The sequence below is a fragment of the Sapajus apella genome, unplaced genomic scaffold, assembly GCF_009761245.1.
Source record: "Sapajus apella isolate SASKATOON/1434 unplaced genomic scaffold, GSC_monkey_1.0 scaffold74, whole genome shotgun sequence".
NCBI lineage: Eukaryota > Metazoa > Chordata > Mammalia > Primates > Cebidae > Sapajus > Sapajus apella.
The window spans coordinates 10,560,624-10,575,578 of record NW_022437014.1 but is presented as its reverse complement, the minus strand read 5'-3'; the positions used below and the strand labels follow the sequence as shown (position 1 = coordinate 10,575,578).

Below are 14,955 nucleotides of genomic sequence, written 5' to 3'. Positions count from 1 at the left end.
GTAATCATATGGTGGTCGTTTATGTCTGAATTCTTTTTTGTTGTTTTTTTTTGAGATGGAATCTCGATCTGTGGATGCTCCAGGCTGGAAGGCTGGAGTACAGTGGCCCGATCTCGGCTCCCTGAAACCACTGCCTCCCAGGTTCAAGCAATTCTTCTACCTCAGCCTCCCGAGTAGCTGGGACTACAGGTGTGCGCCACCAAGCCCAGCTAATTTTTGTATTTTTAGTAGAGATGGGGTTTCACCATATTGGCCAAGATTTCCTGACCTCGTGATCTGCCTGCCTTGGCCTCCTAAAGTGCTGGCATTATAGGCGTGAGCCACCGCACCTGTGCTTTCTGTTTTTGAGATAGGAGTCTCACTTTGTTGCCCAGGATGGAGTGCAGTGGCGGGATCTCAGCTCAATGCAATCTCCGCCTCCTAGGTTCAAGCGATTCTCCTGCTTCAGCCTCCGGAGTTGTTGGGATTATAGGCATCCACAACCACGCCTGGGTAATTTTTGTATTTTTAGTAGAGACGGGGTTTCACATGTTGATCAGGCTGGTCTCAAACTCCTTACCTCAGGTGATCCACCCACTTCAGTATCCCAGAGTGCCAGGATTACAGGCATGAGCCACTGCACCTGGCCTGCATACAGGTTTATGTGTAGCTCTTTTTTCATTTCTCTTGGGTATGTACTTAGGAGTAGAATTCTTGAGTCATATGACAAACTATCTTAGAGTTCTCCAAAGAAACAAAACCAACAGGATGTAGATATGAAGTAGAGACTTCTTATAATGAGCGAGCTGGAGATCCAGGAGAGCTGATGGTGCAGTTCTAGTCCAGAGGCCAGCAGGCTTGAAATCCAGAAAGAGCCATTGTTTCAGTGCAAGTCCAAAGGCAGGAAGAAGCCAAGTCTCAGTCAGGTAGGAGGAATTCTCTCTTACTAGGGGAAGGACAGCCTTTTTGTTCTGTTCAGGCCTTCAACTGATTGGATGAGGCCTGCCCGCATTAAGGAGGGAAATCCACTTTACTCAGCCCACAGATGTAAATGTTAATCCCGTCCAAGAACATCCTCACAGACACACCCAGGATGTTTAAGATATATCTGCATACTATGTGGCCCAACCAAGTGGACAAAATTAACCATCTTAGTATCTATATGTTTTAACTTTTTGAGGAATTGCCAAACTGTTTCCAAAGTACCTGCACTACTTTATGTTCCCACCAGCAATGAATGACTCCAATTTCTCTATATCCTTATCACTTGCTATTGTCTTTTTGGGAAGAGCTATGCATTCTTTGCCTTTTTGAGTGATAATGATATTATAATATCACTTTCTATAAATAGGAAGAAAATAAAGTCCCGTGTTTTAGGACATGGATATAAAATGTTTATTGATAGTTTTGGAACGTTTTCCATTGCCACCTCTAATAACTTGCTTGCAGATGCTTGTCCAGGCTGAGCCTCACTCATTGATCTCTGTAGGTGTGGTTCAGCCAGCCAGGTCCTCACTGCTCCTGGCCCTCAGCTCCCACCGTGCCAATCCTCGAGGGGTTCATTGGCCATGAAGCTGGGGTTATGGTAGAACAGCATTTTGTTCAGATCATTCTCCTCGAGGTCAACTTTGAGGTCTGGATGCTGAATGAGGCCCACCAGGGGCAGGTGTCACTGGAGGTAAAGGGACAGCCCTAGGACCACCTCTTCCAAGACCGAGGCTCCCCCACTCCCTGCCCACCGGCTGGAGCCATGCTTCATGCCACATATTCAGAGGGCACACACACGAGTCTTGAAGCTTAAACTACAATGTTTCATTTTATTATAGCTTAGCCAACTCTGGCAATTGTTATGTGAAAACAAATTTCACCAAACATGACAGGAAATGCTAGAAATCTCGTTTTATTTTGTGTTTGTTTATTAATGAGGTTGATGTGATGGTTAATTTTAGGTGTCAACTTGCCTGGATTAAGGTATGGGGCCCACATAGAACAAAAAAGCAGAGGAAAGGCAAATCCCTCTCTTCTAGAGCGGGGACACCCTTCTTCTCCCGCCCCTGACATCAGGACTCCGGGTTCTCTGGGCTTCGGACACTGGGACTTACACCAGAGGCTCCCTAGGTTTTCAGGTGTTCAGGATCAGATTACTGCACTGGCTTCCCTGATTCTAAGGCTTTCAGACTTGGATGAGCCATGCTGCCAGCTTCTCTGGTTCTCCACCTTGCAGAGTCTATCGTGGGATTATCATGTGAGCCTATTCCCCCAGTATATCCCCCTTTCATATATCTATATCCTTTTGGTTGTTTCTCTGTAGAGCCCTCATATGGCTGAACATTTCCCATGACTATTACCCATTTGCATGTGTGTATATTTTCTATTTATGTACAGTGCTTGGCACAAAGAAAGTGTAAAACAAATCTTTAATAGGTGTTTTTGTCCACTTTCCATTGGAGTGTTGTGTTACAGGACTATTGGCTGTCCATCCAAATCTGTTCTCTTCTTTTGTAATTACTTTTCTTATTATTTATTTTTACTCCTGGTTTATGAGTGGAGGGTCTAAGTCTTAAGACACTACAGTAGATGACTTCCCTCCCCAATCTTCCCCTCCAATAGGACATTTCTTTTTTTTTTTGATGGAGTCTTGCTCTGTTGCCCACGCTGGAGCTTGGTGATGCGATCTTGGCTCACTGCAACCTCCACCTTTTGGGTTCAAGTGATTCTCCTGCCTCAGCCTCCCAAGTAGCTGGGATTACAGGCATATGCCACCACACCCAGCTAATTTTTTTTTGAGATGGAGTCTTCCTCTGCCGCCCAGTCCGGAGTGCAGTGGTGCGATCTCAGCTCACTGCAACCTCTGCCTTCTGGGTTCAAGTGATTTTTCTGCCTCAGCTTCCCAAGTAGCTGGGATTACAGGTACCAGCCACCATGCCCAGCACATTTTTGTATATTTAGTAGAGATGGGGTTCACCGTGTTGGCAAAGCTGGTCTCAAACTCCTGACCTCAGGTGATCCGCCTGCCTTGGCCTCCCAAAGTGTTGGGATTACAGGCGTGAGCCACTGTGTCCTGCCCCATAGGACATGTCTCTAAATCAGCAATCACCATGCAGATGAGGATAAAAACATGGAAATAGCAGAGAATCAAGATGGAAAGATCTGGGATGTTCAATGATCATGTAGAGTAGATCCAAATTCAAACTCTTATGTGTGAAAGATAAGAATTTATATCTTATTTGAACCATTGCTTTTTGGGGTCTCTGTTACAGCATCCTGAGTTACCCTAGCCAGTATGAACAATGATTTTAATTGGTCAGGGGTCTTATAACCCAAGTAGTGGACCTCACAATTACTCCCTAGGGATGACCAGCCTAGGGATGATCTCGGCTCACTGCAGCCTCCGCCCTCCAGGTTAAAGCAATTCTCCGGTCTCAGACTCCCAAGTAGCTGGGACTACAGGTGTGCACCACCACACCCAGCTAATTTTTGTATTTTAGTAGAGACAGGGTTTCACCATGTTGGCCAGGATGGTCTTGATCTCCTGACCTCCTGATTGGCCTGCCTTGGCCTCCCAAAGTGGTGGGATTACAGGCATGAGCCACCACACCCAATGATTTTTTTTTTTTTTAAGGGCAGGAGCTACCTCAAATTACAAAAACGCTGAGGCAGCTGGCACAGGTACCATTCAAAACTTAAGAACTATTCAAAACTTAAGAGGCCAGAGGCCTGATAAGGGAGGCACCCTGATAAGGGTGGCTGGGTGTGGTGGCTGCCGCCTGGAATCCCAGCACTATGGGAGGCTGAGCAGGTAGGATCACTTGAACCTGGGAGGTCGACGCTGCAGTGAGCTGTCATTGCATCGCTGCACTCCAGCCTGGGTGACAGAGCAAAATTCTGTCTCACAAAACAAAACAACAAAAAAAGAATTGTGGCAGTGTAGCTATTGGCATGATTTAGTATGGGGGAAACAGCAGTCACCTCTCAGCAGGCCTGAGAGCACCAGATGCCCACATGATCCCAAGCCCTTGAAAGGTTAAGGTATGTTCAGTATGTTCTGTTTAATCATGCAGTGACATAGTATCCTTTAAAGAGAGTTCTAACCAAGCCAAATTCTGATGCTTAAAATATCAGGTTAAAATGTCAGCCCTCTGAAAGACTTAGGCATTCAGAAAAAATTTAGATAAGAGTTTATGCTGCTCTTCCCAGTTCCACTGGGCTGAAGGCAAACCAAGGCTGCTGAAACTGAACTGCATGACAATCCACTGGACTTGAACTCTCCCCACCGCTCTGCTCAGACATCCCCAGGTAACTGGCACCATCTTTTCAAGGGTGCATGGCATGGAGCTGCATGGGTCTTCTGGGATGTCTCACCTGGGAAATGGGAGGGGACGTCCTTTCTTCTTCTCTGGGAGCCAGGAACAGCTGGGGGGTGGGGTTTGTGGTGATGTGCTGGTGGTGGTAGGAGGGTGGAACATTCTGAGCTGAGGCCAGGCATTCTCTCCCAGAGAGCTGCTTTAGGGGGCCATCAGCTGGGCAAGCTTAGAAAACTCCCTGCCTCCTGCAACTTTGAATCCTTGTGCTCCCTTCCTTCTTCCCCTGAGGCTGTTGCAACCCAATCCCTAGTCCAAGTCAGACCCAGAGGGGCCTCCCCAGTCCTTTGGCCAGACATTCATTCTTCAGCTTTGACAACAAATAAATTTCAAGGGGCAGGAGAGAAGAGGCAGAGCCCTTGTGGGCACTCACAGATGCACATTCCATCTGCCTTTCTGGAAGGAAGAACTCAGCTCTCTGGGAAGGAGGTAAGAGTCAGGAAGCCTGTCCCTCAGCAATCCTTGCTTCTCTCACCGAAGGTGCCAGGAACTGTAGGCAGGGACTCTGAGAACTGTGAAGTATTTCTTAAGCTTTGTAATTCTCCGTGTATAGTATTGTTTTTGCCTGGTGTCCTCCTTTTGATGAGCAAGAAAATCCCTAATTAAAAAAAAAAGAAAAGCAAGATGCTCATTTCTGGCAGTAGCTAGGAAGAACCAGGAGCCCATCCCCCAGCAGCTTGCCATGGGGGGCTTGGTGGGGGGGAAACTGGAGTGAGAGAGTGGGTGGTGTGGCAGTTTTGAAGACGAAAGGGAAGCCAGCTAAGTCCCAGCACCTGAAGCAAGAAAGGAATGAGGTTGCAGGAAGAGGCCAGAGGCCTGATAAGGGAGGCACCCAGCTTCCTCAAGGTCCCTCAATGAGGAAGTGGCCCTCCTTAGTTCTTGGACACACAATTTCACGACAGCCAGTGGTCTCTGCTTTCTCTAGAACACAACTTGCCTTCTCCACCCACACCCTTACCATCTAAGTGGCCTGAATGTGCACCATGTGAATGACTGAATTGGGTACCTACGATAAAACACAGCTGCTTCCCCAGTTGCAGGGTTTTGTTACTCTCTGGTAGTCTCAGGGAAGTGTGGGAGAGTAGCCAAATGGTCTCCATGCCCCCTGAGAGGGGCTCAGGAATTAGCTGAGAAAGCTGACTGACCCAGGAGTCTGGTGGTCACAGTAAAAAGACATACTGCACAGGAAGCACTGAGTCCAGGGGGTCACAGAATCTCAATGATATGTTGCATCTTTGTGGAGGCCACACAGGAGAGGGACAGTAGCAAATGCAAGGCCTTCTCTCATATCCAACATGCCCAACAGAGGTGCTACCCAGGATGGTGAAGAAAATTATGAACAATTTGTAAATGAAAAACAAAAAAATGAAGAAAACACATATGGGATTGAATTTTCCTAGAAATGCTAGAATTTCATTTTTTGTCATCAGGTAAATTGAGTTTGGTAAGAGCAAAAATAAAGTAGTATTTCGTGCACAGGACTTCCTGGCTGGGGTCGGGGCAGATAAAGCACCTATTTTTCTGCTTGGCAGGGCGGGAAGGCACCCTAGGGCCTTGCCATTCCAGGTGTAGTCCAAGGACTAGCAGCATGGCCATCGCCTGGGATCTTGTCAGAAACGCAGTCTCAAGCCTCAATCCAGACCTTCTGAAACAGAATCTGCATTTTAAGATCTCAAGGTGATTTGTATGCACAATAATATTGGAGAAGCGCTGCCTTAAAGGACCATTCAAGTTTCAAATTATATTTTTCTTTTTTTTTTTTTTTTCAAATTATATTTTTCTGATGAAAAATCTTTACATAGCATGTAAAGGCAGAGCTGCTTGGTTCTGATGTTGGTTTATTTTGTGTGAAGTCTTGGTCAAGTTCACCAGCAAGATAAATAAGACCCAAGAGTATCTAATAATGCTACTTGATATAAACAAAATGAAGGCTGATCCCTCTGACTGTGGTGAGCATCAGCTGCCCAGGAGACAGCCCACCTTGACCAACAGCATGCAGGGTGAGCAAGGACAGGGAGGCCACACAGCCAGCACACTTGGGAACAGCACGAGCCCTGCTCAAAGGTAATACAAGAGCATATCAGTGTTTTGCCCAATCAAACAATGGCTGCCAGGCCAGACTGGGAACTAGTGCTCTTTTCCCAACTATCACCAAGCTAAGTTTTCATAGCCTGGGTGTCTTTGGGATCCTTAGGAATATACTTTGCCATTTTTTTTCATGATTTTTATGAGTACAGCTTAGAGAACACTGTCACTATTTTTTTTTGAGATGGAGTTTTACTCTTGTTGCCCAGGCTGGAGTGCAATGGTGTGATCTTGGCTCACCTCAACTTCTGCCTCCTGGGCTCAAGCGATTCTCCTGCCTCAGCCTCCCGAGTAGCTGGGATTACAGGCATGCGCCACCATGCCCAGCTCATTTTGTATTTTTAGTAGAGATGGGGTTTCTCCATGTTGGTCAGGCTGGTCTCGAACTCCTGACCTCGTGTGATCCACCCACCTTGGCCTCCCAAAGTGCTGGGATTACAGGCATGAGCCACAGCACCCGGCCACACTGTCACTATTAAGATGACCATTATGTACGTCTGCTTGATGGCACTCAGGTCAAGCTGCCCACACCTAAGTCCTGGGGTGTAGGTCCTGAGTCATAAAGAACCCACCCCTGGGGGCGAGGGCCTTGACTGCTGCATGCCAGACACTTGGTCAAGCCTCCTTTCTGATGCCAGAAGCAAATTCATAAACTCAATCAATTCTGCTACTGAGGAAACACCCACAGTCCACTCCTTGTCCCACTAACCCCTATCCTCTCTGATCATAGGGTAGGGTTCTGCTTTCCCTGTATCCTGCCACATCCACCAAGGGCTCTAGTTTGCCTCCAAGGAGAGGCAGCTGCAAAGACCACAGACACCTCAATTTACATAAAATTATCTCACTCCATTTTATTTAAGATTTTTTTTTTATCCAGTTAGTAAAAGGAAGATGTGTCTCTCTTTATACATATGTACAAGTTCAGTTATAAAAATAGACAGCACATTCAAAGAGAAAAAAGGCTTGGCATTTTTCTGATTCCCTCTAAATAGCATCTGTACACAGGAGTCTGGGTTTGAGCAGGGGAATCTTAATGATTTAAATTAAATGATTCCCCTATACCCCCTACTCCAAAAAAAAGTTTTAAAAATCAATCTATCTAAACTCAATTCCGCGATTTTCAGGTGTGCAAATTAGAGGCTGGCCTGCCTGGAAGTGCCTGCTCCACCAGGGACATCAGGTGGGGACAGGCAGAAACATCTCCCATGCAAACACTGCCCTTCTGCCTCTGCTGAAGGGCAGCAAGCTCAGGCTGGCCGGGCTGGGAGGGCCTGTACTGAGCCTGCCCCCTCCCTCCGCCTCACTCCTGCTGTCCCTTCCTCTCTCAGTGCAATACAGACAGTGCATACAGCCAAGCAGGGGGCTGAAGGGCATGGGTGGGGAGACTGTGCATTCAGGATGAGCAAAGGAGTCTGGAAGAGTGGGGCAGTGAGGCTGTCCTGCTGATTGAGGTGGCTCCTGGTCTCTTTACTGGCTTCTGGGAGTCCCCTGGGTGGAAGGTGCTACTGTTGCTGGTAGGATCTGAAGGTTCTCTTGGTGTGAACCATGCAGGACAGGGGAGGAAATGCTGGGAACACAACTGCCTGTGGATACACTTCCTCTGTCACACTTAGCAGCCTCCATCACCTCTCGCAGTCACTGCTCTCTTCAGTGATGACACTCTGGCAAATGGGGTTCAGAGATCTGGGGAGCTGCCTGAAGACTGTGGACACCAGGTACACAATTTCCTCCCTTACTAGCCCTACGAGAAATCACAATCATAAGAGAAATCTCCACCATGGAAGGCTCTTCACAGCACCTGCGCAGACTTGGCAGGGGATGTGTTACAGCCAAAGAGTGGAATGGGGATGGAAACAGTGTGCCTGAGCATCTAAAGGGGGTCTATGTCAGGCTTGCCCCGTGAGAGGTTTAAGACTTGGCTATACAGTTCACTTGAGATGCAGTGGGGCTGATCCCTGCCCTGTGCCTTCCTCCTATAGGCACCCCAGATGCTCCTGATGAGACACAGGTGATAAAAGTGCTCACACCATCCACCGGCCTGTCCTTCCCTTGCTGGACATTTCCACTTCTGACTTGGGAATGGAAGATGCTGCACAGCACAAGCCATCCAAAGACCACTGGCAGGTCAGGACTCTAGTCCTGGTTTGGTTGAAGGAAGTCGGAGGGCCCAGATGGTTACCGTCCTCCAGAGGGGTTGCCTTTGCCCTGTTTCCGGACCAGAGAGTCTGGGGCTAGGCTGCTGGTCATGTGGAGGTTTTTAGGAGTCCCAGGAACATTGTTTCCTTTGCTCAAAGGGGAACTCAAAGGAGAAGAGGCGCTTGAAGGTCCAAAGTCAGCAAGGCCAGCAGGCCGAACAAGAGACGTCTGCAGAGGACTGCTGGTGGAGATTCCTGTGGGGATGGCGAGAGACAAGAACATAAGCACCAGTGCCGTGTCAGCTTCCTTGGAGCCTGTGGTCTTGGGGACCAGAGTCTAAGCTGGAGGAGAAGTGGTGGCCAATTCCTCCCTGCCACTCCTTGCTAACTTCTTCTTGGCTTGTTTGCTTGCTCTTCCTGTCAACTGTCCTTTCAGTAAGAGGGATGGATTTTTAAGAGAAAATGATACCTACCCAGCCCTCTCCATGTTACTTCATCCATAGGAGTAAAATGTTCATCTTGACACTCTAGATAGAGCACACATTTTACGATCTGGGACACCAAGGTTACAGGATGAGACCTATAACTTACTAGCCACAAACAGATTTTTCTTTTCTTCTTTCTTGGGACATCACTTGTGATAAGATGTTTCCTTCTCAATTTGGTGCTCCTGCTACTCTCCAACAAGTTGGGCCAGAGGGTACAAGGCTGCCCACTCTATCTTGTGTCTATACTCATGCAGTTCTTATGCTGGCAATGGCCACCCCCTGCTCTCCAAGCCCTGTGTCACTCCAAGGATACAGCTCAAATCCCTCTTCAGTGATGAATCCCTGGACAAAAGTGAACCTCCTTGAAGGTGAGGAGATGGGAATGAGGAGCCCATACTCAGCCTGCTGCCCAGGTTGTGGAGAGCACCCCAGCACCTGTCTCCTCGTTCCTTTCTCCTTTTGATTCCCTTCTTTACCCCTGAGACTTTATTGGCCTTCTTCACGTCCCCTAAGCCCCTGTCCCATGCAGGCCCTTTAAAGCCTCAGCTACCCACTTTCCTTCATGAACACCCCCCTCCCAACAATACCCTTCCCTGCACTAAAGCCAGCCTGAGCTTCCTTCCTGTTAGTGGTTATGTCTGCTTTGAGGGGACTGCCTAGCCCCTCACCTGTGGAGCTCGGCCCTGAGCTGTCCAGTGCTACGTGAAAGAGCAGCATTGACCGGTTTACAGGCCTTGCTCCTGCAGCATGGCCCGACTTAGGCCCACCTGATTCAAGTAAAGCCTCAACCGCACACACACAAAAATGTTTATATGAGCCAAATCCACTTACATATGATAACACATTGTCTAATATGATTCTTTAATTATTTCATATGTACCGGTTTTACTTTCTTAAAAAAGAATTTTAAGTGCTTGGTGGGCAGACATGTCTCTCTCCTCATCCACAATGGAACTGTAGATACTCTCTGAACTACTCCTTCTCCTTGATTTCCATTTCCAGTTGCCAAGCACTGCTGATTTTTCCTGTGTTGCTCTACCCGCCCTGTCCCCCTCACCCCTCTTGCCCTCTGCTCAGTGCAGGTTTGAAGAGAAACCTGGTTGAGTATACGCAATGTCCTAGCCATGGGTGAGACCCTGCCGTGGCAGCCTTGACTACTGGCATGACTGCTGTTTTCCAAGGATGTGGTAAGTTTGCAAAGGGTTAAAAACACCGTGCGAGGCTATCATACTTCATATTTCCTGGAAGAACCAATAAACGAAAGCTGAGATTCCTGCAGTAGGAGAAAAGGCAAGTAAACTAACAATTACTGAGCACTTACTACACTCCAAGCACTTTCTATACAAGTATGCCTTTACTTGCTGCAACAATCCTATGAGCTGAAGCTAAGCCTGTGTATTTAAACGGGAAAAAAGGTCTGTAAGTGGCTGTGTCCTGTACTCTATAGTACAATCACCCTTCACATATCACGGCCACAACAGCCATTTTCTTTGTCAAACTGTCTGCAGACCCTTGTCACACACCTGCTAAGCTCCTGCCCAGCAGGCTTCACCATGTGTTTTCAACCTGACTTCCAATGCTCCTCTTCAGCGGAACCCGACTAGCCTGCTCAGTGACCCCCAATATGCCTTGGCCATTGTCAGCTCTCTGTCACCAGTCCAAATCCTTCCTCATTCTTCTCCTCCTTTTTGAATACAGACAGGCAACTTATCAGCAGGTCCACGGTTCCCTGTCCTATTGACCTACAATCACAGTGACTGCTTTCTTCTCTTCTCATTCACCTGTATATTGCTGTATATTGCTGTTAAGCACACTGTATGCACGGCTTCCCCTTCTCATTTCTATTATACACTCAGAAGCAAGGTCCATGTGGAATACTTCTTTTTTAAAATTTTTTTATTTTTTGAGACAGAGTCTCACTCTGTCTCCCAGGCTGGAGTGCAGTGGTGTGATCTTGGTTCACTACAACCTCCACCTTCTGGGTTCAGTCAATTCTCATGCCTCAGCCTCCCGCGTAGCTACGACTACAGACTCATGCTGCCATGCCCAACTAATTTTTTGTGTTTTTTTGGTAGAGATGGGGTTTCACCATGTTGGCCAGGCTGGTCTCAAACTACTGGCCTCAAGTGATCTGCCCACCTCAGCCTCCCAAAGTGCTAGGATTATATAACTATGTTAGTTTGGATTAGCAAAATGTGGCTCTCAGAAAAAAAAAGCCTAGGAAGAAAACAAATCACTTCTCCAAAGCAAGAAACATTCAGAATGTTTAAAGTAGTATAGTTCACAATTCAGTTCTCTCCTCAGAGCTAGTTCTAATCCAAAGGCAGCCCTGCATCGTCAGGAGGGCAAGGGGTGAGTCAAGTCTGCTCACCACAAAGAAGCAGAGCCCCAATGTGGGCTCTAGAATGAAGGCTCCTGCCAGGCACGGTAGCTCAGGTCTGTAATCCCAGCAGTTTGGGAGGCTGAGGTGGGCGAATCACCTGAGGTCAGGAGTTTGCTACTAGCTTGGCCAACATGGTGAAATCCTGTCTCCACTAAAAATACAAAAATTTAGCCAGGCGTGGTGGCGGGCGCCTGTAATCCCAGCTACTTGGGAGGCTGAGGCAGGAGAATCACATGAACCTGGGAGGCAGAGGTTGCAGTGAGCCAATATTGCACCATTGCACTCCAGCCTGGGCAACAAGAGCAAAACTCTGTCTCCCAAAAAAAAAAAAAAAAAAAAAAAAAGGCTTCCAGCCTAGGGGTTTTCTACATGTTCTACCTGACAGAATTTCTAGACTGTCCCTGACCAGAACAGAGCCTGTGGCCAACCTGGGCTTTCTGTACCTTTAGACACGTTGTACCCGTATGCAGCGTAGGCAGCAGCAGAGGCTGCTGCAGCCCCAGCTTTGGCTCCTGCCATTGCAGCAGCACTGCCTGCTGTGGACTTTCGGCTCCGGCCCTTCCCTGCTCCTTTGGCTGTGCTTCCTGAACCTTTAGGGCGGCCTCGGCTTCGGGCTGAGTGACCACGTCCTGCAGCTGGCATTTCCTGAATGGAGATTCCTGTGGGAACAAATGGGTCAAAAGGAAAAAAAAATTAATCTCTCCACAATGTTAACATAATCTTCTCCTGAAAGGGAAAGAGGGTTCTTAGGGTGTTTGTTTTAGGACCTGAGGTCTATGTTTCCACTTAATAATGGCTAGACCACTGAGTCACACAGAGTACTAAGAAATTCTAAACAATGAAAACATCCTAACTCCTCAAGCTGTTTTTCATTCTAAAGAGTAGTTTCATTAACTCCTGAGTTTTTTCTTTAAACTCATCCATTACAAAGGGAACCCTCAGGGACTTGCTACCTGGGACTCATCTGCACACTCTAATGTGCTCTTGCCTTGGAGAGTCACATTTTACCCTTGAGTTTTAAAGCCAGAACTCCCCAGGGAATGGCAGCAATACTGGGCCCCACACAACAAAGTGAGGAAAGGCCCAGAAAAGCTAACTTTAATGAAAAATTAGCAAAAGTAATGGTGAATTTGAAAGACAGGGATGACTAGAAAACAAACAAGTTTTAAATCTTCATAAAGTTCTTATTTTGCTTTCCCTAAATCTTTCGTCTCTTCATTTCATTTGACAAAGCTATTCGAAGAATAAAAATACCATTAGGAATCAGATACCCACAACCAAACCAGTGCTGGGCAATGGACCAGGCCCAAGCTGTACAATATGGCAGCAATTACCATTCACGGTGTCGGAGACGGAGCCTGTTATGGATGCAGGAGAGTTGGTAGCTCGAGATTGAGGGGCTGAGGAGGCTGGGTCATCCACGATGACCAGCATATCACTGCTACTCTCATCCAGGGGAATGGAGCCAGTATGTAGCTCACTGCTGATGGAGATCTAGAAGAGGAAGGGTTAAGATCATTACTACTCTCTGTGCTCACTGCCCATGGCTTCGCACTCAGGTAAGAACACACTTCACAGTTGAGGTTGCTTTGGCTTCTAAGAAACCAACTTGTCCTTATCTGCTTGTCTCCTTACAGACCTCACGTGCAACCTACTTCAACAAGGCTGGAGAACCCCGGGAGAAGCAAAGATTGCCCAGCAGTGTGTCCCTGCTATACAGTCTGGACAGTCCCCGCCGCTTTGATGCAGGCATCTAAAAGGAGCCTCACCTCACTGAAAGGGCTTGGCATGGCTGAGTCCACACTAATAAAAGAATCATCTCCGTCAGCAGAGAGGTTGGAGTTATCAGCCGAGGGAACAAATGGGATCACAAGGTTCACACCCTCTTTTCTCCTTTTCCCATCCAATTCATCTTCCTTTTTCTTCTGGGAACACACAAGTAAAGAAATAAGGAAAACGTGTAAGGATGCACCCCAAAAGAAAAGCGGGATTTGGGAGAAAAGGATAACAGAACTTTTATTCTTTAGTTTGTAAACTAGTCAATTAAAATATTTTTAGGGAAGAAAAACCACATAAGGAAGGAGGGATGGCTTAACAGGAGTTTATGTATATTTTAGTCAAGCACGGTGGGACATGCCTATAATTTCAACTACTTAGGAGGTTGAGGTGGGAGGATTCCTTGAGCCCAGAAATTGTAGACCAGTAAAGCTCCGGCTCAAAAAAAAAAAGCTTATGAATATTTGCCACAATAATAGAGTTTAAAGTTGGGGCACACTGAACCAGGGCCACACCAGCTGCTGGCACATCCAGCACTTATTGGGGCTGAGTGAACGCGGTCTTACAAAAGAGAGGGCCAATGCTTTCAATATATTTTCTGTGTATCTGTTTTTCTTTTCAGGGCAATTTTTAAAGACAGTTCAAATCCTTGGTGTGAACTGGAGAAAAAGAGATGAACATTTAGAAATAAGCCGGGGGCTTATTTTTTTAGTGGTAGATGACACTGAGTGGTACACTAGCAGAATTATGGTAGGTTTTGGATTTCAGGGCCTCTTAGGCCCTTTCTAAGATTCTATGGAGTCTAATAATATAAGTAAGTAATGGCCATCTTAGCCACATTTTAGCCTTACATACTTTGTATCAGCCCTGACAAATGGTTTCCATAATTAAACTGTGACCACTGAAAGGGTGAGTTTGTGTGGGGAGTACAGATCTACCAAGGCTGCATGAGTCAGCCCAGAGATGTAGCTAATCATGCACAGCTGGAGCTGGATAGCAACCAGCAACCAAGATGAGAAGCCATGTACCCTAAAGCCTTTTTGGTAAGCACCCCAGGCCCCACTGACCCCTATCCACCATTCCAGGCTGGAGATACCTTCTCCGCATACTTTTCCCGCTTCCGCTTGCGCTCTTTCACTCGGTTGGTTTCCTCCTGTTGCCGTTTCTCTTCCTGCCGTAGCCTCACTATCAAGAAAATAAATTAAGACTTGATGAAGTGCCTGTGGTAATCATAATCCTCACTCTTAATTAAGGTGGCCGTATCCCTGATGCTTATTTTCCAAGGTATCACTTCTATCTGTTTAAGGCAGATAACCAGTGGTTTTCTAACTTGGATTCTCAACTTTGGGTTTAAACCACAACTCTATTTAATTATTATGGGCTGGCTAGGTGTGGTGACTCATACCTACAATCCTAGCACTCTGGGAGGCCGAGGCAGGCTGACTGCTCAAGCCCAGGAGTTTGAGGCCAGTCTGGCCAACATGTGCAAACCCATCTCTATAAAAATACAAAAATTAGCCAGGTACGGTAGAACACACCTGTGGTCCCAGTTACTCCGGAGGCCGAGTCAGGAGGATTGCCTGAGCCCGGGAAGCAGAGGTTGCAGTGAGCTGAGACTGCGCCACTGCAGTCCAGCCTGGGCAATAGAGTGAAACCGTCTCAAAAAAAAAAAAAAAAAAAAAAATTATTATGGGCCTTTCCTCATATTATCCTTTTCCCTGTTTTCATTTCAGTCTTTTAATACCTCT

General features: G+C 47.0%; 1 protein-coding gene across 4 annotated transcripts in view; it reads right to left on the bottom strand.

The window, feature by feature from the left end:
* Nucleotides 1-7,250: 7,250 nt before the first annotated feature.
* INO80 (INO80 complex ATPase subunit) overlaps nt 7,251-14,955 on the bottom strand; it is a 130,661-nt gene continuing 122,956 nt past the window's right edge. For 2 of the 4 annotated variants that reach the window (XM_032251270.1, XM_032251269.1), the window contains 5 exons: nt 14,304-14,392; nt 13,201-13,356; nt 12,766-12,925; nt 11,875-12,090; nt 7,251-8,815 (listed from right to left, as the gene is read on the bottom strand). In XM_032251270.1, coding sequence (XP_032107161.1) covers nt 8,601-8,815; nt 11,875-12,090; nt 12,766-12,925; nt 13,201-13,356; nt 14,304-14,392 — 836 coding nt within the window. In that variant the 3' untranslated portion in view covers nt 7,251-8,600. The remainder of the gene's footprint in view (nt 8,816-11,874; nt 12,091-12,765; nt 12,926-13,200; nt 13,357-14,303; nt 14,393-14,955) is intronic. The other 2 variants (XM_032251271.1, XM_032251268.1) reach the window with 2 other exon arrangements.